This window comes from Gossypium hirsutum, chromosome A12 (assembly GCF_007990345.1).
Source record: "Gossypium hirsutum isolate 1008001.06 chromosome A12, Gossypium_hirsutum_v2.1, whole genome shotgun sequence".
NCBI lineage: Eukaryota > Viridiplantae > Streptophyta > Magnoliopsida > Malvales > Malvaceae > Gossypium > Gossypium hirsutum.
Window position 1 is genome coordinate 93757506 of NC_053435.1, and position 12954 is coordinate 93770459.

The 12954-nt window shown below is 30.8% G+C and overlaps 1 protein-coding gene and 1 long non-coding RNA gene across 2 annotated transcripts; both read right to left on the reverse strand.

Annotated features, from left to right (window-relative positions):
• Positions 1-9101: 9101 nt before the first annotated feature.
• On the reverse strand, positions 9102-10708 carry LOC107934750 (peroxidase 11). Its single transcript, XM_016867250.2, has 4 exons — positions 10388-10708; positions 10083-10274; positions 9830-9995; positions 9102-9744 (listed from the first exon to the last, which is right to left on the reverse strand). The coding sequence occupies exons 1-4, from the start codon at positions 10628-10630 to the stop codon at positions 9335-9337; spliced, it is 1011 nt and encodes a 336-aa protein (XP_016722739.1). The 5' UTR covers positions 10631-10708; the 3' UTR covers positions 9102-9334.
• Positions 10709-12172: 1464 nt separating this feature from the next.
• On the reverse strand, positions 12173-12931 carry LOC107934737 (uncharacterized). Its single transcript, XR_001694033.2, has 2 exons — positions 12792-12931; positions 12173-12449 (listed from the first exon to the last, which is right to left on the reverse strand). It is a non-coding gene; the product is annotated as an uncharacterized lncRNA (long non-coding RNA).
• Positions 12932-12954: the final 23 nt, after the last annotated feature.

Here is a 12954-nt window from a genome sequence, read left to right on the forward strand (position 1 = left end):
TTCAAGAGAAATAAACGAGAACATTATTCAAATCCTGTTCGAGAACATAATTAATTTTTAGTGAATAAGAGTTGGAACTGTCAGACATAGAAACAGGGGTGACTTTAAAGAATAAACTGTACTTATTGGTTAAACCAAAAATTCTGAAAATTTTATGGTAATAAGATATGTGAGTCTAGTTTTAGATAAAATTATCGGATCTTAATTTTGAGTTCTTTACCTCAAGATAAAAATAATTTAGTGACTATGACACAGATGGACAGCTTGAATATTCATATAAGTAAATAGTAAAAATTATAGATAATGTTACTTACAAGTGTGTTATTTATAATAAGGATGTGGATGGAGAGGAGGAAGAAGAATAATATATGAATGAATCGTGTATAAATTGATCACATGCCCGATTATAATCGATAAATGTTGAATTAGAAATGATATAATGTTTTATTTGGAACATTTATTATGAAATTATGATTATCGTTTTAATATAAAAACCGAACTTGTGAGTTTATATGGCTAAATTTTAGTGATCATTTGTTAATTTTATGAATTTCATGATGTGATATTTCATATGTATTGATGATAAAATCGTGAATAATGTAAAAGTATGAAAATTGAATAAATGATCAATTTGAGCACTTTAGTTCAATGACAAGATGAATTGACGGAAAAGACCATGGTTGGACCATGACAACAAGTGATAAGTGATAGCTTCGGCTACACTTATTTGATCAAGAACAAGTGAAAGTGATAAATGATAGCTTCGGCTACACTTATCTCTGATCAAGAACAAGTGAAAGTGATAAATGATAGCTTCGACTACACCTATCTGATCAAGGACAAATGGCAAGTGAAAAGTAGTAGCTTCGACTACCTAATCAGTGAAAAGTGGTAGCTTCGGCTACCTGATCAGTGAAAAATGGTAGCTTCGGCTACCTGATCAGTGAAAAGTGGTAGCTTCGGCTACCTGATCAGTGAAAAATGGTAGCTTCGGCTACCTGATCAGTGAATAGTGGTAGCTTCAGCTATAAGTGACAAGTGATTTCCGTGTAAAATCATATCTAGGATATGGCATCGGTGTGATATGTGTATAAGATGTAAGACCATAGCTGGGCTATGGAATTTTAGTAAAAAAATTGATGAATTGACGGATAAGTCCATGGTTTCACCATGGCATAATGAAAGTAAAGAGGTAAGACCATAGTTGAGCTATGGCATTTTAGTGAACAGACCATAGCTCTGCTATGGTATTAGTGATTATCAGTGAAATTTAGTGCATATCGATGTAGACCAATTCCGTAAGACGTTCACTAATTTGACAAAGTTTGTTAAGTGTTACATAGAATTATGTGATATAAGGAAGTACGAGTTGATAAGACATGAGTATAGAACTTGGTTGATAAATGAATTCATTTGTGAATATATAATTGTTAATCTTAAATGTACTGTCCATATGTATTGATAATTCAAATGTTTTAATGAATAAAGTTCTGACATGGAATAAATTAAACACGAGATAAATAATTATAAAATTGAACTCGAAATTCATGAAAATGACAGTTATTGATATATGAAGACATGAGACATTGATATATGAATATGAAAAATGTTTGATAAACGTGTTCATTCATAATTATGGAGTTATATACCTCACGTGTACTATTTGCATAAAGATGATATTTCAAATACTTTGGTTATTTAAGCTAAAATATGAAATAATATGAAATCAAGGTAAGTTGTTATGAAAATATATTTAGATGACAGAGATATGGCTGATATATGTTGTATGATTACATAACGTAAAATTGTGTATATATATGAGAAATTTAATGAGAATTGAGCCCATACATGTTTCTTGTTATTTATATGAAGTGTACAACTGACAAGGGTGATGAAGTTATAAACAGAGAGTTACATGGGTTGAAAACACGGGCGTGTAACTCTCCAAAGTGTGAAAATTTTCTAAGTGTTGCAAAAGTTTCATTTGTTTACGGTTTGGTCCCGAACAACCCCGAATGTATATTTTGGGCCTCATGGGCCCATATAAGGGACGTTAAACATATGTATGAAAGTTTTTAATTTAGAAGAAATTTTATGGCTGATTTTTACATGATTAATTGTATTAAGTTCGATAATGTCTCGTACCTTATTCTAAGCTTGGAATACAGGTAGGGGGTGTTACAGGTAGAATTGTTATTCTAGAAAAATATATATGTAACATTTGATAATAAATTCTTTCTTTTTTGGCAGAATAACAATCTCTCAAAAGTTATGTAAATAGCTCTACCAGTGCCATCTATTTATAAGAAAAGAAGGTAGAACCCTTGTAGAGTTGTAGATGTTTATTTTAAATAGAAAAAAATCCTACTTAGAGTAGGAGAGGGGTAAATGACTCACCATTGTATTTCTACTAGGGTTGCCGCCCCCTTCATGTTATATGAGGGGTTTTGGGCCCTTCTCACATCAGGTACAATTACAAGGATTTCCTTAGCCTTTTTGACTCAGTACTCATCTAACCCGATTTAGTTTTTCTATTTCCCAAAATAAACTTTAAAATCTACATATTAAATAATTTTTTCACCCTAATTTTACCTTGTAAGATTTTGACAATTTTACTCGCGGTAAAATTTTGACGATTTTAGCCCTGGTAAAATTTTGAAAAAATTCATTTAATATGTCACAACTCAACATGTTCATTATGACCGAATAATTTATTTTCATTTTTGGGCTTCCAAACAGTCCAAAAACATAAATTCATTTTTCCATTATTTTTTAAGTAATCCTATATAGGATTGCAAGTTTTCATTTTTATTTTTGGAAACCCACATTTATTTCCAAATGATTTCATTTATCTATTTCAGAGAAAACCATAATTATTCCTGAATGTTTTCTATTTTCTATTTTTCTATTCATTTTGTTCATTTCTATTCAAACACGCAATTCATTTCTGGTTTTAATGAGCTAGCGGAGGGACCGATTGAACGTATGTGGTTGGGCTCAAATGATTTATGATTAAGTTTTGACTTTTTGTCTATTAATTATAAACTTATTTAGTCATGAAGTCATTCCACTATAGTATTGTGATTGAGCTCTCCTCAATGACATATCATTATGAAATCAACTACTCAGTGTTCGTTCAATTACCTTATCATAAGTGTGTTACCCTTATAAGATATCTTTGATCTTTTTGAGATAATATCCGTTCTCCCAATATGATATTATCTCATGATAACCATTACATATTCCTTCATGAAAAGTCAATCACTATCAAATAGTGATCAAGTTATCCATCAAAAAGATGAACGAACCGTGGCCATGTTTAGTTTTCTTCAACCATGTAATGCCAATAAGAGAATATCATTTACTCATATTTTGGGCTACGAATTCCACTATTGTGAATTACACTACATACTACAGAAGTCATACACCTAACACATAGACTTTCGATTTCTTATCTATTTTAATTCAGGTTTTTACTTACATCAAAGTGCACGAGTCAAGCATATATAGTCAGTTATCCACTTAGGATTTATGCATGTCACACTATGAGCGTCAGAAGTGAATAAATCCATAAACAAATTCAGGATCTATTTTGCTTGGGTCATGTTCAATGTACTATCAGGCCAGTCAGTCACATTTATGTTTCTATCTTCTGGGAGTCATTCACTCTGATGCCTAAGACAAGGCATCTCCCCAATTGAACTTGATAGGTGACATATTAGTCTTTCAACCGGTTTGCTCATTTCTGATTAGACTAAGGACATGTTTAGGTTGGTCTAACACAAGCTGTCTTTCCGTACTACGATCCGATCACGTAATACCGCTTAGTATTAGTTAAATATTAGATAACCAATGAGCAACATTTGTTTCCATTTTTCTTGGCATGCAAAAACCATGTGAGAACAATATATAAAGTATTAATTCATGAATAATTTATTAACCAATATGTTTGAAAAAATTACAAGTGTACTTAGACGAAAATACTACATTTAAGGCACCAGATCCAACATATTTCTGATAAACTAATACTGTTAACACTACGACTATTGAACAAAATACATGTTAAGCATGTCTATTGCTACTGTTGAACTGGATACATGTTAAGCATGTCTACGGTTTCTGTATTGTATTGTTACTAGCATGCCATATTGCATTGCATGGGGTGAGACGATTGAAAGGAGGAAGTATTGACAATTTAATAATCTTCAAACACTTGTGGTTCATCCACAACTTATTGACAGTTTGACTGCAAACTTTTTTTTTTAAAATACTGGTGATTTACCAATTATTTTTATTGGCAGTTCATCTACAATTACTGGTGGCTCATCTACAAAATGGAATGATATTGGATGGATGAGTTTTGGGGAACTCTTATTGTGGAGTGTAACGGAGTATGAGTAGGAACTATCCTGTTATACTTGCATTGCATCGACATTCATAAGCATGCTCAAATGAACTGTAGAATTCTGCTTTGCTATACGAATGTGATTGTTCTAAAAACTGTTATTACTTATGCTTGATCTATTGTTTTGCACTGATTTTCTTGTGATTAAGCACATATTGAGTTTTTTAAGCTCACCCCCCTTAATTTCATCTTTACAAATAATCCCCCAGGTTAGGACACGAACTCAGCATATGGAGGGCTCAACTCAGTTTAATATTTTTATTAAATGTATTTTAGTCATTTTTTAATAGATTTCTATTATTTGGAACTGTAATGTTCTATTTGAAATGTGGCATGAGACTTAGGTTTTTGGATTTATTTGGCATACATGGCATTAATTTGATTTTAGGTTGTTGAAACATAGAACTTGATTTAATTTTGTATGAAATTTAGTTTTCATTAAAACCATGTTAAATATCACATTTCTACTACATGATTATGTAAATGATATTTGAAACATATATATATATATAACTAGAATTCAACTTTAGCTAAACAATCATTAAGATCAACCAGTTTTTGAAATTAAATGGTACCTTTTGGAAATACACTAAGTTTTCTACTAAAGTAAGCAAATGTTTTAAAAAGACTGCTTTACAAACTCTGGCAGTTTTACTAGGCCATTTCGGTGGCCAATGTAATGACCCAAAATTCATGGCATCAGAAAAGTACATTATCGGGCCTTCATTTTAGTGAAACGGGTTCGTAAATATTTATTAAAAATATTTACGAAGCTAGTTGTATGTTTAATTAGGTTTTTAGTTAGGTGAATTAGCTAGAATTAGGAATAATTAGAAAAAAATGACTAAATTGAAATAGGTATGAAAGTTTAATTAAAGATCAAAAGAAAATAAAAGGGACTAAATAGGGAATTATGCCTAATGCATTACATGAGGCGGCAAACATGATAAAAATCTTAGACTTTTATTATGTTTAAACTATATAAATATATTATTTAGTTATAAAGTATATTATATTAATTTATAAAAAAATATATTATAACATTATTATATTGCAAATAAATAAAATAATGACAAATGTATGGTGATAAAATTATACATGTGTAATGGTAATAATATATATGTACACTTGTATTATAAATATGTATTTACTTATAATTTAAGTAAAAAAAATATTTTATATTATATTATTATAATATTATGTTTACTAAATAATAAAACATACAAGAAATAAAATAAAGTAGGTGAAACAAAAAGGAAGGAAAGAACAGAATAGAAACGAAATAGAAATAAAGAATAGAGAAAAGAAAAAAGAAAGGGGAATTAGGGTTCTAAAACTTCAAGCTTAATTTGGTAAGTTAATTTAGTTCCTTTTCTTATAATTTTGATGTTTTTGGAGTCTTAGAACAAAGTATTATTGGATTTATGTTAAAATTTTGAAAGATATTAGATTTTTAGACATAGTTCATGTTGAACAAATTAATGAATTAGGAGTTAGTTGATGGAATTTTTAGTTGGAATTGGATAAAGGATTAAATTGTGAAATAGATTATAAGTTTTGAGTATTAGGGACTAAATTTCAAGAAATTCAAAATTTGGGTTTTATGATGAAAATTAGATAGTTAAATTTAAGTTTAGTTGAAATTTGAGTAAAAATATAGTATGAATTGAAATAGAAAAATGGATGAATATAGTTAGGACTAAATTGGAATTAAGGTAAAAGTTGAATAGGAAATTTAAGTATTTGATGTGAAATAGTGTTATATTAATAATTTTAAATTGATTTAATTTTTTGTAGCCAACATTACACTGGAGACATCGACAAAGAAAGGGAAGGAAAAAGTGGACGAGGATTGAATCGAGAAAATATCTGGTTTGTATTACTATAATTCAAGCTATTTATTATCAAATGTTAAATTTAAATTATGTGTATGGAAAGTGAATTAAGAGGTAAGTGTTATTATTGAATCGAATGGAAATTGAATTGAATGATAAATATGTATTGACATTGAATCGAATATTAACTAGAAAGTGGAAAAGTGAATTTGAATTGAATTGTGATTGAAAGTGAATTTGAAATTGAAAAGTGAATTAGAAACCCTATTAACTAGTCGGGCTAAATCGGATATAGTTGGCATGCAATAGGATTGGAAGTGTTCAGGGATATTTCGACCTCGAGTCGATGAGACATTGGATGTCGTTATATTACTTCAGATAGATTCGACGAGGTACTGGGTACCAACTTACTTCGGCTTGACCGATGAGACACTGGGTGTCAATTATTTGCTTCAAACTATCCGATAAGGCATTGGGTGCCATACTGGAGTGTTTGGTTGGATCCGTGTATCCATCGAAGTATGAGTCTTGTTAATAGGAGTAAATAAATGAAATAGCAAAATAAAATAAAAATGAATGATTTTGTTTATAAAATGAAATGTGAATTGAAATTAAGAAATGAAAAGGAAATGAACGAATCAAAGGTTCATGAAGTGTTGACATTCAAATGAGATGTTATATGATATCAAACTGATGAATAGCCAAACTGAGTTGCTATTGTTAAAAAGTGAAAGTTAAATATGATATAGTTTATTTATGAATTAATTGGTATATAATTTGATATGTTTATTTGTTACTTTACTTTAATAATTTGAATTATAGTAATACCACTAAGTATAACCATACTCAACGTACGGTTGTTTTCGTGCGCAGGTTAGTAGAAGTCAAACATTCTGGTCCAGCATCCAGAGCCGATCCTGACCTCAGAAACTTGGTGATGTATATTTTTTTTGGGTAAATGTGGGATGTACCTAGGTTATGTATTTTTGTTATGGTGGATTTGGTTGTAAAAGATGACATATGTTGTTTTGAATGGTCATATGAAAGGATAAGAAGACAAAATGGCACATATAATACTGAACTTTGAAATGGAATAGAATGAAATTTCTAAACTAATTTTAATGTTGCTTATGACTGTTTAGTGAATAGATTATCATGCTGATGTCTTGATATGTTTTAAATATATTTGTATATTAAAATTGAATTAGTTGTGATATTGGTTTGAATTGGTTGTGATTTAAAATTTACAGGGTTGGTTAGGTTATTGTAAACGGGTTATATTGAGTCCACATGGCCTGACACACAAGCGTGTGAGCCCTGTACTTAGGAAAAATTTTAGAATTTCACGAAAAAATTTTCGAGCACCCAAATTGGTCCCAATTCACTTCTAATACGTATTTTGGGCCCCAAAGGTCCATAAAAGGGACATTATGAATGTTTTATAGTATGTTAGATATTTATTTGTATATTGTTCGTAAATTGTTTGAAAGGTTCGGTAATGCCCCGTAACCCTGTTTCGGCGACGATTTAAGGTTAGGAGGTGTTACAACCAATGTAGTCTTCCGAATTCGGTTGTAACGTCTAAGCCGGGTTAGGGAGGTTACATTAGCTCAGTGACTTAAACAAAAGCTTTTGAATAGTTTAGTGACTTTTTTGTAAAATTTTGAAATTAAGTGACTAAAATGTAAACTTACTAATAGTTTAGTGACCTTAGATGTAATTTATCCTAAAAAATACTAAAAAATGAGAAAATGGTATGATTAAAAAAATCATGAATAAAGCTCATATTTAAACATGTTCAAATTTAACATATCTAAAAGAAATAAAAAAAAGAAATTACATATTTCATCATTTAATTAGTAATTTCAGAGTGATTCTTATAATTTGTTTAAATAAATTTAATATTTATAAGGATGTATGGAATATTTTACTCATAATAAGTAATAAATTTGTAATATTTCACTTTTAGAAAATATGTATGGGCTGGTATAGAAAAAATAAACATGCACCGGCTCTTTGTGCCCAAATAAAAGTAAAGTGAATATAGACTTCATATTTTTTCGGTAAATTATCATTGGTTATTAAATTATGAGTAAATTTTTGTCATTTAACTAAAAAAAAGTTATAGTTTGATTATTAAGCTATCTAAAAGTTTTCATATAAGTTATTAAGTTGTTAAAATTGATACTATATATCTTTTTTTTTGTTGAGTTTTCTAAAAGGATATCTGCCATCATTAGCAGTGACTAATCCCCTCACCACAGGTTTTTTCCAAAAAAGTAAATAGCTGACCATAAAATGTGTTCCATTCTTACAGGCAATGATTAAACCCCTAACCTCATGGTTAAAGAATGAGATGAGCAACTACCATACCACATCTCATGGTTGATATTATATGGTTTTCTTTGTTTACATTGTTTGCATCAATTGAAAGCTCTTTCCCTTCTCTTCTACAGTTCAATTTCTTTCAATAAGTAGATTTGGACATCACGAATCTATGAATCAAAAGTCAAACAGTTTTTTTCTTCGATCTCTGATACTTGATCGTTAGATCAATTTGGATTTAAGGTATGTTCTTTTACGCGTCGATGGATACTGGTCCATCGTACTGATCATCAAATCATCTCTTAAAGCTTGTTGGTGGAACTTAAAAAAAAAATTTAACATCTCAGTGACTTAAATAAGAACTTTTGAATAGTTTAGTAACTTAAATGAAAATTTTTAATTAAATTGTAACTTTATTTTAGTTAAGTGATCAAAACAAAAAGTTACCCATAATTTAATGACAAATGGTGTAGTTTTTTTTTATTGAATAAAATGGGAAGAACATTTACACAAAAATAATTAAAAAACAATTAATATGTAAAAATTTATTTAAATATATAACATTCTAAAGAATAATAAGAATACTAAATACATAATTGATTGAAGTAGACGCAAGAGAGAATCACAAATTTACAGGGTAGGTTTGAAATTAATAACGTTACAGGAAGGAACTTCAAATTTAACTTGAAAGAAGTTTTTATTTGATTTCCTAGACACAATCAAAGGAATCATTAACAAAAATGGCGGGTGTTTTTGCAGGTATTTATTTTTAAGTGTTAACAAATCTGCAAATCTTCCTGACTTCACCATTGACAATGCTATCCGAATTCGTAATGTTGCTCAGCTTCACCATTGAATCCGAGAACTGATTGAAGAAAGCCAGGGGGTCGTCAGCATATTTTCGGAGCAGCTTCTTAGTTTCGATTCCAAAAACGTTGGAATACATTTCTTGGTCTGAACTTAGTAACCCTTCCCCTCTCAGCAGTGTATGGTAAAATGAATTGTCGAAAAGATTTGGCGTAACATTGTCCATTGCTGTTACGTTATTCTCTCCCGAGCTACTAATTGCAGCAGGGCAGATGGATTTCAAGTTTCTGAGATATGAATCTGTTGCTCCAAAATCTCCATAAATTCTAGCTCGAAAGTTCTCACACCGTGCCATTCCAATGGTGTGAGCGCCTGGAAACATAAAGAAATTTAGCCATAAAGTTTGCTCAAGATGAATGCAATGTATATATTTTTATTTTGTATGTAAATTGCTTACCAGCAAGAGCTACCATATCAGTCACTGATAGACCTTGATAAAGAAATTTAGCTATAATACTGAGAAGACCCTCATTTGCTGTTGGAATGTTTTCCCTAACTAGATCATAGTTGGCTGTTTTTGAATCCTTTCTTCCCACTGGTACATCCCAGTAAGGTCCACCCACCTGCAAAACAACCATTAAATCAGTGCCCTCCCAAGAAAATCAAGACCCCCAAAAAGAAAAATGATTAAATCTAGCTTCTTGTTATACCAGAATCACTGCATCTCTAGCAGCAACGGTGAGGATATCAGCACAGGAAACAGTCCCAGGACACTCAGATTCAAGCTTGTTCTTAATCCTGTCAATGATTTCGAAACCTTTTAAAGAATTCACATTTGCCGAAGCTTTCTTTTCTCCTTGTAAACTGATTGTATCATCAAGCAAAACTGACCCATCACAACCCTGCATATGCATGCCTGGACAAATCATTATACATATATGAAAATTCATAATGGAAATCTTTTTAACTTCCCCGATATATATGCAGTAATATGTGTGTGTTTGAATTAAAAAACCTGAACAAAGCAGTCATGGAAATGCAACCGAAGAACCAAAGCTGCATTTCGAGGATCAGAGTTTACTTCACACTCCATTTCTTTCCTCACAATCTCAAACACAGTGGGGCATGTTGATTTGTAGTAATCCAATGTCAATGGAGCGTCTGGACTAACTGCAAAAATGGTCCAACTGAACAAGGAAATACAAGCCAGAAGGATTGAAAACCATTGCAGACTGATCAGGGAAGGTTGATGCGCCATTGTTTTGAACAAATGCGTGGGGGCCGGGAAATGTACTTGAACATATTTATGGGGAAATATTAGTGCTGTTTTTATAATTTATTTTTTTTACTTTTCGGGCATAGCTGTCATAGTATTATTTAGTACAAGTTAAAACAATTAGTCAATAGAGGATGGAACTAATGTTGGCATGGTTGGTGAGTGCTCTCACACCAAATATGTTACTTATAACTCACATACAAAGAGAGATCCCAATACCTGCTCGTTGTCTTAATTCTTAAATTAATTTACTTCGAAAGATTTATGGGCCACCCACCAAATCATGCATCGACACATAACAACAAATGTTTCTTTACTTCTTAATAATTCAACTTTTATTTTTATCCTATTTTTATAATTAAATTTCTAAACTTTTCTTTTTTAAACTACATTTAATCACTTAATTTTAAAAAAGTTACAAAATTATCATTAAACTATTTAAAAATTTTTATTTAAGTCACTAGGATGTTAAGTTTTCCTTTTAAAGTTCGACTAGCGAGCTCCAAGCTATTCGATGATCGGTACGATGAATCAATACCCATCAACAAGTAGAATAATATATTTTAAATCTAAATCGATATGACAATTAATGTCAGAGATTGAAGAAGAAAACCGTTTGAATTTTGGTTTATAGATTTATGACGTTCAAAGTTTTTTCCTGAAAAATTGTAGAAGAGCAGAGAAAAGACAGTTTTTAATTGGTGTAGTTAGTGTGAACAAAAAAAGGTATACAACAACGATTTTAACAATCCAGTGACTTAAATAGAAAGACTTTCGAATAATTTAATAACTATTTTATAATTTTTAAAAATTTAATAACCAAAACGTAAATTTATTAATAATTTAATGACCTTTGAGTATAATTTATTATTAATACTCATCTATCATGTTTTTAGAGAAAGCCATGGATATTATATAGAATGTGTAGTAGAGTTTAACTAGGGATGTAAGTGACACATCATTTTTCAAGACACTTTATTGGACAAAATATAAAGCCTAAATTATTGAAGTAAACAATATCCTGCAATTGGTGCCAACACCGATATTAAAACCTCTTGTTTTCTTAAACTTATGGAAGTGAAAAAGGATGTCATAATCCTAAAGAGGTCTATGAATCCTACATCTACTATTAATCAGGAACTCCACATGTTATTGCATGTCTTATTTGTAATTTAAAAAAGAAGAAAAAAAAAAGCAGCCTCTTTGGTATAGGGTTGTTATAATCCAAATCAACGACAAAAAAAAAAAGGGAAAGAAAAGAAAATAGTGACGATCTTACTTTTCTTTTTAGTTTAATACGAATAGACTTAACCAGTTGAACATATTAGGTTAAACCAAGGCTTTAAATATTGATCACTTTCAGTTGACAAATTGAAATTCAGCTCACTTGGTGTAATATGAACAGCTTTAGTCATTACTGGGACTTTCAACCCATTTAAATAATACTAAAAGGAAGAAAGATTTTCTCAAAGTTAAAACTTCCACGTTATAGGCCCTTTGTCTTTGTTACTTGACAAACAAGAATGATGTTTGAAACATTCATGATCATGATCCTTGAAGTTCAAAACTAGTTTCACTTTCACGTGGAGATGGTAGCCACTCCAATATTTATATACTGTACAAGCCCAATTTGCGGGCCCAATATAAACCCAATACACCTACCCAAACCTAAGTCCAATACCTAAAATAAAACTAAAAACCCTAGCAAAATCAGCTTCTGCCGCCTCTGCCCCTAGCCCCATGCTAGTCAGCCACTCACTCCACCTGCTCCCACCGCCACTATGCCACCACTCCACTTGCACTTGCAAAAGGAAGAGAAAAGAAAGATAATATAAAATAAATCATGTAACAAGGCTATAAAAGCCATCAAAACACAATGTAAAAGGACCCTTTTTTTTTCTTTATCAATACAAAGGAGAGACATTGAATAAAAACAGCAGCAATTCAAAGCAAAAAGAACAACGAAAGAAATTGAAATAGAAAGGAGGTTCAAAATCGGGCTAAGGTTTTCTTTTCTTTTCTTCTTCTTCTTCTTCTTTTTTTCTTTTTTTTTTTCTATTTTTGAATCTATCTTTTCCTATACAATATATTAGATTATATCAAAAAAAATTTTAAAAAATATAAAAAAAACAAAAAAGCGTACCTTTTATATTTTCCGGCCACCGTGTGCGGTGGCCGGCGACGGCGGCGGTCCACGGTGGCGACCGGACTGAAACCTCGCCTGAGCAATGGCCCCTGCAGAGAACAAAAAAGGAAGAAAGGAAATTTTTTTTAAAGAGGAGAAGAAATGAACTTAAAAAAAAAAT